Below are 17,969 nucleotides of genomic sequence, written 5' to 3'. Positions count from 1 at the left end.
GTCCCCGAGAGACATCGATATTCATAAACTCCAACCAGTCAGTGATGAGATGACTGTAAGGCATGTGAATCGACTCCTGCACTGGCTGAGAAAATGAATGATGCAATGAAAGATGTTCAAAGCGATGTTGATGTCAAGGGAATGACGAATGACATATAATGCACACATGTTAGGAGGTCGAAGAGCGGCTAAGACGCGTGAGACAATAGGAAAGAGACAGTTAATGATCACCTTAAACAAGGCGGCATTCTCAGCCGATAACTCAAGAGAAGAGAAACTAGTGATGTGAGCATCCGACCCATCCGGACGAGGACGCCCAAAAAGGAACTGATGCATAGATGCAATGCTGAGATGCTCAAATGGTGGAGGCAACTCATCAGGAAGCGTGGGATAGAAAACAAAATCATTTGTGGATGGTAGACACCCTAGAAAGGATTGAAAAAGCTCATAGGAAAAATCCAAGGTTCGCTTCGCAACACGAGTGCGATAGTTTATACCATAAGAGGTGTGCAGATTGTTGTAGAATTCAGAGACAAGACCGACATTGACACTCCTCTCACAAGATAACATCGACTCAAGTTTATACTGTCGAAAACGAGAATAGGTATCAAAGCAGGAGGTTCTGTAGAATTAGAGATCAACGGACCTAGGGGTTATTAGCTTGAAGGTGTATTTACTTAAGGCTTGCTGCATAGCTGCATTAGGGAATCTCGGATCAGTAGGAGGTAATGGGTGTGATGGAGGTACGGACAATCCTTCGCCCGAGTCACGAACATTTTGTTTCTTTCTATTTGAGAGAACATGAAAGACAATGGCAAACGATGTTGTAGTGCAACAAAAAAAATGAAGGAAATAGATGTAAGAAAAATGCAAGAACAATGCATGCAATGCAATGCATGAGGAGAAAACAAGGCAACACACAAGAACACACAAGACACATGTAGATTAGTTCATGTATAGGAGCAAGAATAATAAAAAAATGAGAAGAGTGTAAAGAACATACTTAGGGTTTTGAGTCCGCATTTAGAGTGGACGACGCGGAGAAGAAGAAAAGAGGGCTGCCCTGGTCGTCGAGAGAGGAAGAAAGAAGTGGGAGAAAGATGGAAGAGCTCCCTTCGCCGCAGAGACCGTCGGAGAGAACGGTCGATGTCGGTGGGAGAATTGCCGGGAAAATCGCCTGAAAGCTAGGGCACGGAAAGAGTCGGGAGATGCAAGAGGTGAAGTGAGAGAAAACCCAGGGTAATCAAGATTTAAGATGGGTTTTAAATCCCCAATCGATCCATCAATCGATTGAGAACACATGAATCGATCGGGCAATCGATTCACTGGGCTTCTGTGAAATCTGAATATGCGTCTCAATCGATCCATCGATCGATTCAAATGCCTTCTGTGAAAATCGAAAACGCGGTCCAATCGATCCATTGATCGATTCAGATGCTCTCTGTGGGGAAACTCCAGCCTCCTAATCGATCAACCGATCAATTGGGAGGTCTGATATTACTGTACTTTCAAAAACTTTCAGATCCAAGTTTTAGAAATGCACAGACAATTACACACAACTCTAAAAATCATGAAATTTTGTGTAGACACTATAGATATCTCATATTATCAAGGAAAAATAAAATTCGACAAAAAGTGACACCCCCTAAAGAAGACTTACACAAAATTAAAAATTGTCGAAAACTTCAAGGATTCGAGTGAGTACGTATCGAATTGTCCAATGATTTGAGTGAGACTTACCAAGGTTTCAAAAATAAGTTTTATGCATATGGTGAGTTTAAAAAATTTCCAATCATAATTGTAGGGCAATGTGCACATGATTTGTACACTTGCTTTCCCTATGATTGGACAAATGAATGTTTCATATGAACACCATTTTTCTTGACCAAAATAATGCATCAAAACAAGCACTATGACCAAGAGAAATGTACCTATAAAGTGATCATGGAGGATGCGGTTTATTCAATACAACACATTGCCAATTCCCTTCTAAGAAAACTAAATTCAACTTCGGGAAGAGGTTTAGTGAAGATATCGGCTAAGTTTGATTTCGACCCAACATAATTTAAAATGATATCACCCCGAGTTACATGATCACGAATAAAATGATGTTTAACCTCTATGTGTTTTGTTCTTGAATGGTGGACGGGATTTTTAGTCAAGTTAATCGTACTCACATTATCACAAAGAACTTGAACATTGTTGTAGGTGAGTTTATAGTCCTCTAAAGTATGTGTCATCCACAATAATTGTGATACACACTCTCCCATGGGAATATATTCCGCTTCGATTGTGGAGAAAACTACACAATGTTGTTTTCTACTTGACCAACTTACTAGAGAGGATCCTAGAAATTGACAACTACCACTAGTACTCTTGCGATCCAATTTGCATCCGGCATAATCAGAATCGATATAGCCCACTAGGTCAAAAGATTCGGTTCTAGGATACCAAAGACCAACATTTTGAGTTCCCTTAAGATATCGGAGAATTCGCTTAACAACACTCAAATGGGACTCCTTGGCGCAAGATTGATACCTTGCACACATTCCTACGGTAAAAAGTATATCGGGTCTACTAGCCGTAAGATAGAGAAGGCTTCCTATAGCACTACGATAGACCTTGGAGTCAACCTCTTTCCCATCAATGTCTTTATCCAATTTAGTACTAGTGGCCATGGGAGTAGATATTTCCTTTGCATTTTCCATTCCAAACTTCTTAAATAGCTCTTTGACATATTTTGATTGATGAATGTAAATGTCCTCTTTTGTTTGCTCTTGATTTGTAACCCTAGAAAAAATGTTAACTCCCCAACAAAACTCATTTCAAACTCACTCTCCATGTGACTAATGAATTCATTTAAAAAATCTTTATCTGTGGAGCCACAAATAATGTCATCTACATATACTTGGGCCACAAACATATCATTACCACTATTTTTCAAGAATAATGTGGGATCAATTTTCCCTCTATGAAATCCTTTTGATACTAAAAATGTTGACAATCGTTCATACCAAGCTCGGGGAGCTTGTTTTAGCCTATATAAGGCCTTTTTAAGTTTATATACATGATTTAGACACTCCAAATTTTCAAATCCCGGTGGTTGCTCAACATATACTTCTTCTTTTATAACACCATTTAAAAACGCTGATTTTACATCCATTTGGTACAATTTGAACCCCTTGTGTGCGGCAAAGGCCAACATCATCCTAATAGACTCCAATCTTGTTACGGGTGCATAAGTTTCATCATAATCTAATCCTTCTACTTGATTGAAACCCCTAGCAACCAATCTAGCTTTGTTTCTAACAACTATTCCCTTATCATCAAGTTTGTTTCTAAAAACCCATTTTGTATCAATAATTGATTTGTTGGTAGGCCTAGGAACTAAATCCCAAACTTGACTTCTTTCAAATTGAGATAATTCATCTTGCATTGCTAAGATCCACTTCGGATCAAACAAGGCATCATCAATGGTTTTTGGTTCTATTTGAGATATTAAGGCGACTTGGCTTCCTTCATTTCTAAAGTAAGATCGAGTTCTCACTCCTTGAGTGATGTCTCCCACTACTTGATCCAAGGGATGATTTACATGAATCCTAGTAGATCTTGATTCTTGATTTGTTATAATTTTGGGTTCAAGTGGCAAAGGTTCATTTTTCTCACCATCGCTCTCTTGGTATTCTTCTCCTTGATGATTTACTTCATTTAGTGTTAGTTTCTCTAATTCAAATTGTAATTCTTCATCGTTTGCTCTTGTAGAGTTCAAAGAAGGATTTTCTTCAAATACAACATTTAGTGATTCTTCAACTAATTTTGATCGTTTGTTGTAAATTCGATATGCCTTACTCTGACTTGAGTAGCCTACAAGAATGCCCTCATCCGCCTTAGCGGAGAACTTCCCCAAATGATCTTTGGTGTTTAGAATATAGACTGTTGGACCCCGTGGGGTTTTGATGTGATCAACCAAGTTGGTTAGGTCCTGCTTTGTGTTTGATCCCTGTGTCTGAGTGTGCAGGAGCTTAGGAACACAGGAAGTCGAGCAAAAGACACAGCTAGCGAGAAGGACGGCACGGGAAGGGAGCCGACGGGCTCGGTGTGTCTGAAGGACGAGAGAACTGCGGAAGAGTACTCCGGTGGGCGTGAAGAGCGTGCGCGGCGTTCGACGGACGTTAAGCCAGGATGGAAGGTTGCTCGAGGAGAAGGCTGGGAATTGGGTTCAGGTGAGCCCTATTCCGGTTGCCCGGAATCACCCAAAAGAACGGAGCATCGGAAGCCGAAGCAAAAGAAGCACCATGCTGGAAATTCTGCTTAAGGCGCCTCCACATTGGAGGCGCCTCTAATCAGGTTGGAGGCACCTCCAATCTGGTCAAAATAGCCGTTGAGCTGCGGATAGAACCTTATCCGTTGACTTTGGTTAGAGGCACCTTGAACCTTGTTGGAGGCGCCTTGGACCCTCGGGATAGAAGTTCCAGAAGCTATATAAAGGCCCCTGGAGCTAGGAAATGATGATTGAATTCTGTATTCGATTTCCTAGCAACTTGTGAGCTCTTTAAGTGTGTAAAAGGCTTCTCTGCCTTCAGAGAAGGAGATCTTGATTGTGCTTTTCATCTCCTTGGATTAACAACCATCTCGGTTATAACCAAGTCAATTCTGGGTCTTCTATGATTCCTTTCTGCTTTTAATTTTATTATAGTTGCTAGTTATTTTGTTAAAAACGTTGAGGAGGGTATAGTTTATTTATTTCAGCAATTCACCCCCCTCTTACCGGCCTCCGCTGCACCTACAATTGGTATCAGAGCCTGATCACCTCAGAAGGACTAACCGCCAACTGAAGCACTATGATCAAGACGATGACCGGAGCGAACATCCATCCTCCGAAGTTTGACGGAGACTCCGCCACATGGAAGCGCAAAATGGAGGTATTTTTTAAAACCGAATTTGACATCCTTTTAATTATGAAATATGGCTATGCAGTTCTGAAAGATAAGGAGGAAAATACCTGGACGAAAAAGGAGCAAGCCGATTTCGTCGCCAACGGAAAGGCTGAGTTCCACCTACTCAGCGTTCTGTCGCCTCAGGAGGTAAATCGGATCGGAAGCTACGACCCCGTGAAAGATCTCTGGGAAAAATTCCTGGAGCTTCGCGAAGGTACCTCCGAAGCGAAGCTAGCGAGGCGCGACATCCTCCGGAATCAGTTGACGAACCTCTGGATGAACCAAGGCGAGAAGGTAGCGCAACTCCAAGAAAAAATCAAGGAGCTGATAACGCAACTAACGAACCTTGGAGAAGAAGTAACCAACCGGGATTCCATCCGATACGCGCTCAATGCCTTCCCGAGAACTCCAGAGTGGGCCTCCTTAGTAGATGCGTACTACATCTCTAAGGATCTCGAGGTAAGTACTTTAGAACAATTGCTTTCGACTTTTGAACTTCACGAATCTCGAGTTTCAGAGCCCAATGGAGTAGAGAAGACCAGTCAGAACATTGCCTTAAAGGCAAAAATGAACAGTTCTGACTCCGAAGCCTTAGTCGACGAATCCGAAACGACACTACTGGTAAGACGCTTCAATAAGTTTTTCATCACTAACAAATTTAAATCGTAGAGGCATCATTGAAAGAAGAGGACGGTTCGTTGCTACAACTGCAACGAAGAGGGGCACATCAAAGATGACTGCCCAAAGCTAAAGAGAAAGGAGAAAGAAAAGGAAAAGTCAAAATACAAGAAACCAGAACCCTCCAAGCACAAGAACCTAAAGGCTACTTGGTCAGATTCGTCATCCTCTGAGTCGAACATCGAAGAATTCTCAGGGTTAGCGCTAATGGCGAAACATCAACCAGAAGAAGACTCAAGCTCAGAGATGAGCATGGATGAAGGGGGAGGTTCATCAAAAGAACAAAGCAGCAATGAAGGGGGAGCATCACCAGATCAAGTAAGTAAGGTACGCAATCTAACCCCGACTCAATCTTTTAAATTTATTAAAGCTCTTTCTAAAGAATTAGATCAATTAGAAAAAGAAAATGTTGAATTAAATAATATCTTAGATAAATTTAAATCAAAAAATGAAAGTTTATAATCAAAAATTGAAAAATTGAAATCTGCTGCATGCTTAAATCAATTTCCAAACTCAAAATTAAGAATTTATGAAAAATTGAACTGGTACATTAGAAACCATCAGGGTCAACTTAGAAAAGTGGCCAAAATTTATGTACCCCCTAAATATCTGATTAATCCAGTAGGAAGGAACCTCTATTGGGTTCCAAAATCTGTGCTAAATTAATTTCTTTTAATTTAAAGGCTTTAAAGTGAGAAAATTAAACATTGAAATTCTTTATGTAAGCTTTCTCTAAGGAAATGGTTGTTGCTCCAATAACCAAGAAGGCCTAGTGCCTCGCCACGACCTGGAAGCTGAAATATTGAAATAAAATATTTAATTAACTTTCTAAAAAAGCATTAAAATCTAAATTAAATAATGCTTTGAGAGTTCATCAAACATTTTTTAAAACAAAAAATTAAACAAAAATTTCTTTTACTTAGAAATTTTTTCTTGAAAATTCTAACTTAAAAATTTCTTTTTCACTTTAGTTAGAAATTGTTTTTACTGGAGAAATTCTAAATTGGTTTTGATGTGATCAACCAAGTTGGTTAGGTCCTGCTTTGTGTTTGATCCCTGTGTTTGAGTGTGCAGGAGCTTAGGAACACAGGAAGTCGAGCGGAAGACGCAGCTAGTGAGAAGGACGGCACGGGAAGGGAGCCGACGGGCTCGGTGCGTCCGAAGGACGAGAGAGCTGTGGAAGAGTACTCCGGTGGACGTGAAGAGCGTGCGCGGCGTTCGAGGGATGTTAAGCCGGGACGGAAGGCTGCTCGAGGAGAAGGCCGGGAATTGGGTTCGGGTGAGCCCTATTCTGGTTGGCCAGAATCACCCAAAAGAACGGAGCATCGGAAGCCAAAGCAAAAGAAGCACCATGCTGGAAATTCTGCTTAAGGCGCCTCCATCTGCATTGAAGGCGCCTCCAATCTGGTCAAAACAGCCGTTGAGCTGCGGATAGAACCTTATCCGTTGACTTTGGTTAGAGGCGCCTTGAACCTTGTTGGAGGCGCCTTGGACCCTCGGGATAGAACTTCCAGGAGCTATATAAAGGCCCCTGGAGCTAGGAAATGATGATTGAATTCTGTATTCAATTTCCTACCAACTTGTGAGCTCTTTAAGTGTGTAAAAGGCTTCTTCGCCTTTAGAGAAGGAGATCTTGATTGTGCTTTTCATCTCCTTGGATTAACAACCATCTCGGTTGTAACCAAGTCAATTACGAGTCTTCTCTGATTCCTTTCTGCTTTTAATTTTATTATAGTTGCTAGTTATTTTGTTAAAAACATTGAGGAGGGTATAGTTTATTTATTTCAGCAATTCACCCCCTCTTGTCGGCCTCCGCTGCACCTACATAGACCTTACACCCAAACACTCTAAGATGCTTAATTTTAGGTGGTTTACCAAACCACAACTCATGAGGTGTTTTTCCAAGAAACCTATGAATTAATGTTCGATTTTGCACATAACATGCCGTATTAATTGCTTCGGCCCATAGGAATCTATGAAGTGAATATTCATTTAACATACTCCGAGCGGCCTCTTGCAAAACCCTATTTTTTCTCTCAACAACTCCATTTTGTTAAGGAGTCCTAGGGGTGGAAAATTCATGTTTATAACCTTTTTCCATACAAAAACTTGTGAATCTATCATTTTCAAATTCACCTCCATGATCACTTCTTATCTTGTTTATCTTATGACTCTTTTCATTTTCTACTCTATTACAAAAAGCAATCAAGGTATCTAGAGTTTGATCCTTATGTTTCAAGAAAAACACCCATGTATACCTAATGTAATCATCCACAATCACAAAGCAGTATCTACTACCATTTAAAGAAATATGTCTACTACTATCAAATAAATCTATGTGAATGAGCTCCAAAGCACTTGAGCTACTTACTATGTTTTTACCTTTATGAGTAGCTTTGGTTTGCTTACCCATTTGACATGCATCACATATTTTGTCTCTTTGAAACTTCAACTTTGGCAATCCTTGCACCAACTCCTTCTTTGAACATCTTTTGATATTCCTCATGTTGGTGTGAGCAAGTCTTCGGTGCCAAAGCCAAGTCTCCTCCTCTTTAGACATGAGACACTTAGCAAACACATTAGTAGCACCAAATAGTTCAACTTGATAAATATTTTCTCTTCTATGGCCTATGAGAATATTTGTGTTTAGTTCACTATGCTTGATTAGGCATTGAGATGAGTTGAACTCAACTCCATAACCCGAATCACATAGTTGACTAACACTTAAAAGATTAAAGACCATGCATTTCACTAACAACACATTTTTTATCACAAATTTTTCAGAAATTCTAATATATCCTATTCCTATGACTTTTAATTCACCACTATTACCAAAAGAAACGGTACCTTTACTTTTGTGTCTAAATGATGAAAATTTTGAAGACTCCCCCGTCATGCTTAGAGCATCCACTATCTACAAACCATGTTGTTGGATGCTCCCCCTCGACGCATGCCTGTTTACACACGATGAACCAAATGTTTTGGTACCCCAAACTTTGGGTCCGGTAGCATCAATAACAAAATGCTTGGGTACCCAAGCTTGAACAAACTTAACCCTTGAAGCATGATTTCTACTAATTAGAGACATGAATTTAACTTCTTTATCTTGTGATTTAAAACCTAGTCCCGCTTTGTTGTACACACCCCTTTGAGCTCCTAGAATCATGTCTAAATATTTTTAGCTTGAAGTAAATTTTTCTAGAGCACCTCTAAGATCAACAACTTGTAATTTCAACGATGGATTTTCCCTTTTAAGATCATCAAAATCATTTTTGTCATTTTCATGAAGCGTGCAAATTTCACATGACACAATTTCATTTTTAAGTAATTTCAATTCATTTTGCAATTTTTTAACCTTCCCTTTTGATTTATCTAGTGCATTGGTTAAGCATGCAATGGTGGCATACATCTTATCAAGCTTGGGAGAAATTACCTCATCATCACTAGATGATGACTCACTTGAAGACTCCACATCCTCTCCATGGCTATCTTCATCTTCACTATCTTCAACATGACTTAACGCCATGAGAGCCATATGCTTTGAGCTCTTCCTTTCATCTTCTTCCGATGAGCTTGACGATGAGTCGTCCCATGTGGCTTTCAAAGCCTTCTTCTTTTTCTTGGTCTTTTCCTCTTGCTTCCTCAACTTTGGAAACTCCATTTTGTAGTGTCCCTTTTTCTTACATTCATAGCAAATTACATCAGTGTTAATCTTAAAATCCATAAGAGATTTACCTTTTCTCTTTTCATCATTGAAAATCTTTTTAACATTCTTCTTGTCAAACTTCCTTGAACGTCTCATCATTCTTCTAACAAAGTTTGTCATTGCACTTGATGATAGATCTTCATCACTATCACTATCACTATCTTGCTCAAATTCTGAAGATGATTCCTTTTTCTCCTTCTTCTTTTCTTTGTGCTTCTTTTTGCTCTTTTCACCTGCAACCAAGGCTATACCTTTCTCTTCATGGTTTGTGTTAGCTTGCTCATTCAATTCAAGTTCACAAAATAATTCATCCAATTTTACTACTGACAAATCCCTTGAAACCTTATAGGCATCCACCATGGATGACCATAATGAGTTTCTTGGGAAAAATTTTAAGGCATACCTTATGAGATCCCGGTTCTCCACACTCTCTCCAACTGAATGAAGGTCATTTAATAGTTCCTTGAATCTCCCATGTAGTGAACTTACCGTTTCTCTATCCTTCATTGTGAAATTTTGAAGTTGATTTATCAAAAGATCTCTCTTTGCAATTCTTGAATCCTTGGTGCCTTCATTTAGCTCAATGAGCTTATCCCATAAATCCTTGGCGCTTTTGAAAGGTCCAACCTTATTGAGTTGTTCCGAACTCAACCCACACTGGAGAGTCACGATTGCCTTAGCATTTGCTTGAGCCTTCAAATTTTGTTCAGCGGTCCACCTTGATGATTCAAGCATCTTTCCATTTTCGGTTGGCGCCCTGAATCCCTCCGTGATCGAGAACCACATGTCAATTTTGGTCATGAGATAATGCTCCATGAGGCTCTTATAATAAGCGAAATTACTGCCTTCATAGTATGGTAGTCGTGAAGTATTATGTCCCTCCTTCAATGACATCTTGTAGCTCTTTAACTTGTGCTTTCTTGGCGATGAATCCTCAAAAGTAACCCAATGCTCTGATACCACTTGTTAGGATCGGTTGAGCTAGAGGGGAGGGGGGGGTGAATGCCTCACTTTGTTTCCTTGATAAATTTGATCTTTCGCAGCGGACACTTGAAGACAATGCTAACTCTTGTATTTACTTGGTATCCACCTCCTCAAGGAGGTGACTAGTCCAAGGATCCACACCACCGTCACCCTTTCCACTATCAAACTTCTCCTTCTCGGACTAACACCGAAGGTGGAGAAACCTTACAAGATTTTCAAGCCTCCCTTTCCAAGAGAAAAGATCACACTCACAACAATGAGGAAGAAAAGAAAGATTACAAACTTGAAATGCTTCTTCCTTGTGACGTGAATCTTGAAAACGTGCGGAGATGGAAAGCTTGATCTTCAATTCCTTGAGCGATCTTGAGCACTTCAAAGATTGATGACACTAGAGCAATAGAACAGTAGTTTCCTCAAGGATAATCCATTTCTTTTTCTTTCAGCTCTTTTAAACGATGTGAAAACTAGCCGTTTCTCACATAACCGTCGCCGTGAATCGATTGGGTTTATATCCTAATCGATTCACAAGTATCCGTTGGAGGCCATCGCGTAAAATCAACAGTGCAGATTCTTTCATTTAACATGAATCGATTGGGGGCAGTGCTTGAATCGATTCAGACACCCGCTCGTGAAATCGCAGCTCGGTGAATCGATCGATCGATCGATTGAGTAACCTCAATTGATCGGCTGATCGATTCATGGGAAATCTGTGCTTTGTACAGAACCTTCTTGGATTGATCGCTCGATCGATTGGATTACCCCAATCGATCGACTGATCGATCCAGAAGCATTCTGTGCTTCGCACAAAACCTTCTTAGATCGATCGCTCGATCAATTGGATTACCCCAATCGATCGACTGATAGATCCAGAAGCATTCTGTGCTTCGCACAAAATCTTCCCGATCGATCGGCCGATCGATTGGCTTACTTCCAATCGATCGGCTGATCGATTCAGAGGCATTCTGCCTCATAGCCATGTCTAAATCGATTTACCAATAGATTCTTGCTAAGTGAGCTTAACACGCATCCAACCTTCTGACTTGCAGGAACTTCTCTTGCCAAGAATTCGGTCCTCGACTTTCTTGGACTTCTCTTGCCTTGCATCCGGTCTTCTGACCTGCAAGGATTCTTTTGCCAAGAATTCGGTCCTCGACCTTCTTGGACTTCTCTTGCATCTGGTCTTCCGACCTGCAAAAAATTTCCCCTGCAAACTCACAATGCATGTTAGATCCAACGTATTAACCTAAACTTAAACAATTGTCAACACATTGAAACTCCCAGGGCATGATTGCACCAACACCGGCAACCTTAAGGACGAGCGGGATAAGCGAAGGCCTTCGCAACAAGGGTAACGCTTCTTATTCATGTAGATCTAAGGTAGATCTAGGTTAGAAACTTGTACATGATTTATTTTTATATATCTTCGCACGACTCCGTGGTAAGACTTCGAGGTTTTCGCAACACAAAAAGAGGTTTTTGCGGCTCGAAAGTCGCAACAGCCACACGACCCTGAGATATGACCGTGTGAAGCTCACACGGCCTGTGCTACTCCCCTCTCTGCTAAACTCACACGGTCGTGTGTGAGACACGGCCGTGGCATGCTCTGCCACTGCTCCCCTTGTACGACCGTGTAGATCTACCCGGCATGTCCTACCTCTGGCTCTGGAACTCTTTCACGGCCGTGTATTGGGCACGACCAGGGCTTCCTTGGCCTCTGGAAATGTTACATGGCCGTGTACTGCTTTAGCTCTGGAGGGCTTGCACGGCTGTGTGGCATACACGGCCTGGCTCCTATTGATTCAAAACTTGGCATGACCATGTAATGCTCACACGACCATGGCCACTTCCTCCTCTGCTGCAGCCACACGGGTGGTGATCACCACACAGCCTGGGTAACCCCCCATGTCAGGGTCGTGTGGAACTCAAGTCTCTTCCTTCTTCCATTGTAATTTTTGCCTCAGACATTAATTCTTCTCCAAAATCGACTCATGTGTACAGAAAATGCATAAAAGCATATCTCCGAACAAAAAGAGTAAATATGCTAAAAGTAAACCTGGAAGTACGAAAATGCATAGATAAAGCATGCGCAAAATATGTGAATGTGTGTCAAAATATGCTAAACAAGTGTATACAATCTACACACATCATAAGGCAACCCGATAAGCTTGAGTTCCAACCCTGTTTAGAATCTCAAAAGGCCCAATATATCTTGGACTGAGCTCCCCTTTCTTTCCGAACCTCAGTACCCCTTTCATTGGTGACACTTTAAGGAACACGTGATCCCCTACTGCAAATTCCAAATCTCTTCGTCGCTGATCTGCATAACTTTTTTGTCGGCTTTGCGCTACCTGCATTCTGTTCTAAATTTTCTCCACCAGTTCCACTGTTTGGATTACTATGTCTGGGCCCTAAAACTGCCCTCTCTCCGACCTCATCGCAATGCAACGACGTTCTGCACTTTCTTCCATACAACGCTTCATATGAAGCCATACCTATTGTGGCCTAATAACTGTTATTATAAGTGAACTCTATCAGGGGCAACTTTGACTCCCAGTTTCCCTTGAAATCCATTATACATGCTCGTAGCAGGTCCTCCAAAATCTGAATCACCCGTTCAGATTGGCCATCCGTCTGGGGATGAAATGCGGTACTAAAAGTGAGCTGGTACCCATTCCACGATGCAGACTTTCCCAGCACCCGGAGGTAAATTTTGGGTCTCTGATTGACACAATTTGGGCCGAAATTCCATGTAGCCGCACTATCTCTCGTATATACAATTCTGCATATTGTGTCATTGTGAATGTGATCTTTACTGGTAAGAAGTGTGCCGAATTAGTCAATCGGTCCATGATAACCCACACCGCATTTGATCCCCTAGGTGAGGTTGGTTGTCCCACCACAAAATCCATGGAGACCTCTTCCCACTTCCAGATGGGTATCGAAAGTGGTTCCAGTAGTCCTGTTGGCCTCTGGTGTTCGGTCTTTACCTGTTGACATGTAAGGCATTCATGTACTACTTTAATTATGTCTTTCTTCATACCTGGCCACCAGTATAGTAATTACATATCCTTGTACATTTTGGTACTTCCAGGGTGAACGGAGTAGGGGGTAGTGTGTGCTTCATTCATGAGATCCTCTCGGAGTGTCCCCATCTTAGGCATCCAGATGCGGCCTTTGTAACGCACAATCCCATCCACTGTTGTATAAATAGCCTGTCCCTTTTCTTCATCCCTCTGCTTCCATTCAGTTATCTATTGATCCATCACCTTCCCTTTCCGAATTTGATTCAGTAGGTTTGATTTTATAGTCAATGCTGACAGTTTAAGCTGCTCTTTTGGTGCTACTACCTCTAAACTCAGCCATCGAAATTCCGATATTAACTGTTGTTGTGCTACTACCTCTTTTGGTGCTACTACCTCTAAACACTGCGGATTTGCGGCTCAAAGCATCAGTTATCACATTGGCCTTACCCGGATGGTAGTTGATGTTACAGTCATAGTCCTTCACTAGCTTCAGCCACCGTCTGTGTCTCATATTTAGCTCCTTCTGTGTGAAGAAATATTTCAAACTCTTGTGGTCTGCAAAAATCTCACATCGTTCCCCGTAAAGATAGTGCCTCCAAATCTTCAAAGTAAAAATGACTGTCGCTAGTTCCAGATCATGTGTGGGATAATTCTGCTCATGCACCTTCAACTGACGTGAGGCGTATGCAATGACCTTCCCATTCTGCATCAGCACAACCCCTAATTCAATTTTGGAGGCATCAGTGTACACGACAAATCGTCCAGAATCATCCGGTATTGCAAGCACCGGTGACATCATCAATCTTTCCATTAACTCCTCAAAACTTTTCTTGCACTGGTCTGTTCATTCATATCTTACCCCCTTCTTGGTCAATGAGGTCAGAGGCAGAGCAATCCGGGAAAAGTTCTGAATGAACCTCCGATAGTAGCCTGCCAACCTCAAGAAACTCTGAATCTCGGTAACATTCTTTGGTGCACCCCAATTCCGGATTGCCTCAACCTTGGTCGGATCTACCTCTATTCCTTTCTCTGAGACAATGTGCCCTAGAAATGGTATCTGACTCAACCAAAAGTCACATTTGCTGAATTTTGTGTACAACCGGTGATCCTTCAATGTCTGCAGCACCGCTATCAAATGCAGACGATGCTCTTGGCGACTTCGCGAGTAAATTAGTATATCATTGATGAAAACAATAACAAACTGACCCAAGTAAGAGTGAAAGACCCGATTCATCAAGTCCATAAATGCTGCTGGGGCATTAGTAAGTTCAAACGGCATAACCAGGAATTCGTAGTGCCCATATCGAGTCCTGAATGTTGTTTTGTCCACATCTTCCTCTTTCACCTTCATTTGATGATATCCTGACCTCAAATCGATTTTTGAAAACACTATTTCTCCTTGTAACTGATCAAATAGATCATCGATCCTGGGCAATGTGTAGTTGTTCTTGATTGTAACTCCATTCTACTCCCGGTAATCGATACATAGACACATAGTCCCATCTTTCTTATGCACAAACAACACTGGTGCTCCCCATGGTCACACGCTTGGTCGAATGAAGCCCTTATCCAGTAATTCCTACAACTGCTCCTTCAATTCCTTCATTTCGGTTGGTGTCAATTGGTATGGTACTTTTGACATCGGTGTAGTTCCCGGTACCAATTCTATTCCAAACTCCACCTCCCGAATCGGGGTAGCCCTGTAACATCCTCTGGAAACACTTCTGGAAAATCTTGTGCTACCTCCACTTCCTCCAAACTTGGTCATCGGGTCTCCGATTTAACCGTGATATTGACTAAAAGACCTTCACACCCCTTGTTTAGCATCCGTCGAGCTTTACACATTGAAATCATGTGAGGAAAGGTCAGTCTTGGTACTGCATGAAAAATGAAGAATTCCTCGGTAGGTAGCTTCAACCTAACGGATCGTTGTTTGCAATCGATGACTGCCTCGTGCTGAGTCAGCCAGTCCATTCCGAGGATTACATCAAATTCCACCATATCCAACACAATAAGTTCTGTACCCACGATACGGTTTTGCATCATCATCTGACAGTTTCTTACCACCCTGTTATTGTGTAATTCCTCTCCAGAAGGCAAGGAAACACTATATCCCTTAATCATTTGTTCAGGTGTAATACCCAATTTTGTAATATAAGCCGCAGATATAAATGAATGGGTGGCACCAGAGTTTATTAATGCATGAGCAGGTATACTGGCAACAAGAATCATACCTATGATAATAGTCGTATCTAGATCCACCTTCTCTTGACTCATGGCAAATACTCTTCCTTTGGTTGGCTCCTTGAGCTGAGGGCAGTCCCTAGCAAAATGCCCTGTCTTCTTACACATATAGCAAACATCGGTACCCGTCAGACACTGTCCAGCATGTTTCTTCTCGCACTTGAGGCACCGAACTTTGTTCTCAACCTTGGAAGCGGTACCTTCAACTGGTCGTGATTTCTGAAATTGTTGATGTGGTTGTGTTTGTTTAGGCGGTTGCTTGCCCTGATGCTGGCAAGAAAATGACTTCTTCTTGCCCGGCTCCTGTTGATCCCTTCCCTGATAACTTAATCTTTTGTTCCGGGCTTCCTTGATCATGTCATTTCTGGCCATTTCAGACATCAATGCTTGGTCAATTGCCTCCCTGAAGGTGGTGACTCGGCTTAGTCTGACATCATGGTGAATGGCAGCTCTCAATCCCTCTGTAAAGTGCTTCAGCTCCTCAACCGGTTGGCTGGCAATCATGGGTACGAAGTAGCGTCCCCTCTCAAACCTCCTGACATACTCAACCACAGTTAAATCTCCTTGGCGCAGTTCCAAGAACTCCCTTGCTAGTCGGGTCCTGGTGTCAGCAGTGAAGTATTTCCCATAGAACACCTCCTTGAAATCAGCCCATGTCAATGTAGCCAAATCAACTGTCAATCGTGCACCTTCCCACCATACTCGTGGATTATCTCGCAGCATAAATATTACGCACTTGACCTTGTCCACATCTGTAAGCTGCATGAAGTCGTATATCATCTCCAGAGATCGAATCCATCCTTTTGCAACGATCGGATCCGTGGTGCCTTTAAACTCCGTCGGTCCAAGTTCTCAAAATTGCTTGTAAATCAGGTGTGCACTGGGGGTAGGACATCTAGGTGTGCTCTTTGGTTCCCTAGCCTGCAATAGTTGCTGAATCTGCTCCCCATGAATCCGATTCTGCTCCCGTAAAAGTGTAGTAAGCCCCTCCAGGAACTGGTTGTTCTGACCACTTATCTCACTGTTGTTCCTTCGACCAACCATAACCTGTATATTTTCTGATTTAATCTCATTCATGTCTCATAAATATGTTAGTTAGAGCCCTAGAGCCAATCATTTGATGATTGTTGTATGGACTCGTTGTATCATATTCTTGTATATAAATAAAGGTATTTGTTTTTGGTTATTATACTTACTTGTATTGGTGCCAAATAACTAAGTATAATAGCGTCCTTGAGTAGAAGGTTCTTACCTATATCAATCGATTAGTTGAATCGATGGTGAGATGATATAGGGAACACTACTCTTAATCATTCCTAGTCAAGTATTAACATTCAGGGACAATGTTAATACGACAAGACTAGCATGTAGGTCAACTCGATGACTTGATCTCACAAGTCATGGATATGGAGATATCAAGTTGACACATGGGTATGCATTGGAGAATGTATACTGAATAACCCGCCATGAGAAAGTATCATGGATCATTATATGAGTGTCATATACTTTCTCATGTGGCTATTAGTATGACTACTAGTCCTTGGACCTGAAGTCACCATGGTTCCCTACATAAGGAGTTACGTACTTTGGCTTCATCAAACGTCACCCGTAATTGGGTGGACTATAAAGGCGATTACTGGGTATGTAACAACTTATGTGGAGGGATGTGAGTGATGTAGATGGGATCTATCCCTCCTATATGATGGGAGTGACATCGATATTCTTGATAGAGTGAGACCACGAAGTGCATGGCCATGCCCAAATGAGTCAATATGAGATATTGAGCTCATTTGATTGAGTGAGTCTACTTGGAGTTCAAGATTTAGATTTATTAGAGGATGACACGGTCTATGCCTCACATTGATCAATCTAGATGTCTAGGATAGAAGGGCATTGTCATATATTGTGAGGAGTCACAATTAGTAGTCACAAGGTGATGTTGGATCTCAACATTCTTATAACTTGGGTAGTAATGATGTGTTGCTAGATACCGCTCATTACTTATGCTTCTAAATGGGTTTAGGAGTATTGCCAACGTTATAAGAACCTATAGGGTCACACACATAGGGCAATTAGATGGAGATTAGGTTCATTTGATGAACCTAAAGGATTAGATTCATGTGATGAACCAAATTGGATTAAGAGTAATCTAAATTGAGCTAATTGAGTTGGACTCAATTTGGTTCATGTGTTAAGTGAGTCTAATTTGGACTTAGACTCATTTAATTAATTTAATTCAATGAATAGAGATTCATTAAATTAAAATTGACTTGAACCAATGGTTAGATTTGATCAACCAAGGGAGAGAAGTGGTCAAGTTTGACTTGACTTGAGAGGAAGATGAAGGGTCAAGTTTGACTTGACCATTTGCCACCTCATTGGTGAGTTGGCAAAGAG

At 41.4% G+C, this 17,969-nt stretch overlaps 1 protein-coding gene across 1 annotated transcript; it reads right to left on the bottom strand.

The window, feature by feature from the left end:
- Positions 1–15,092: 15,092 nt before the first annotated feature.
- On the bottom strand, positions 15,093–16,352 carry LOC122050411. Its single transcript, XM_042611315.1, has one exon. The coding sequence runs from the start codon at positions 16,350–16,352 to the stop codon at positions 15,093–15,095; it is 1,260 nt and encodes a 419-aa protein (XP_042467249.1).
- Between the last annotated feature and the right edge of the window lie 1,617 nt (positions 16,353–17,969).

Source organism: Zingiber officinale, chromosome 3A (genome assembly GCF_018446385.1).
Source record: "Zingiber officinale cultivar Zhangliang chromosome 3A, Zo_v1.1, whole genome shotgun sequence".
Classification (NCBI taxonomy): domain Eukaryota; kingdom Viridiplantae; phylum Streptophyta; class Magnoliopsida; order Zingiberales; family Zingiberaceae; genus Zingiber; species Zingiber officinale.
The sequence above is the reverse complement of the archived record's forward strand: the minus strand, read 5'-3'. Positions and strand labels throughout refer to the sequence as shown.

Excerpts from the sequence above, each read along its gene's own strand:
- LOC122050411 (XM_042611315.1), bottom strand. The coding sequence starts at position 16,352 with ATGATATACGACTTCATGCAGCTTACAGATGTGGACAAGGTCAAGTGC.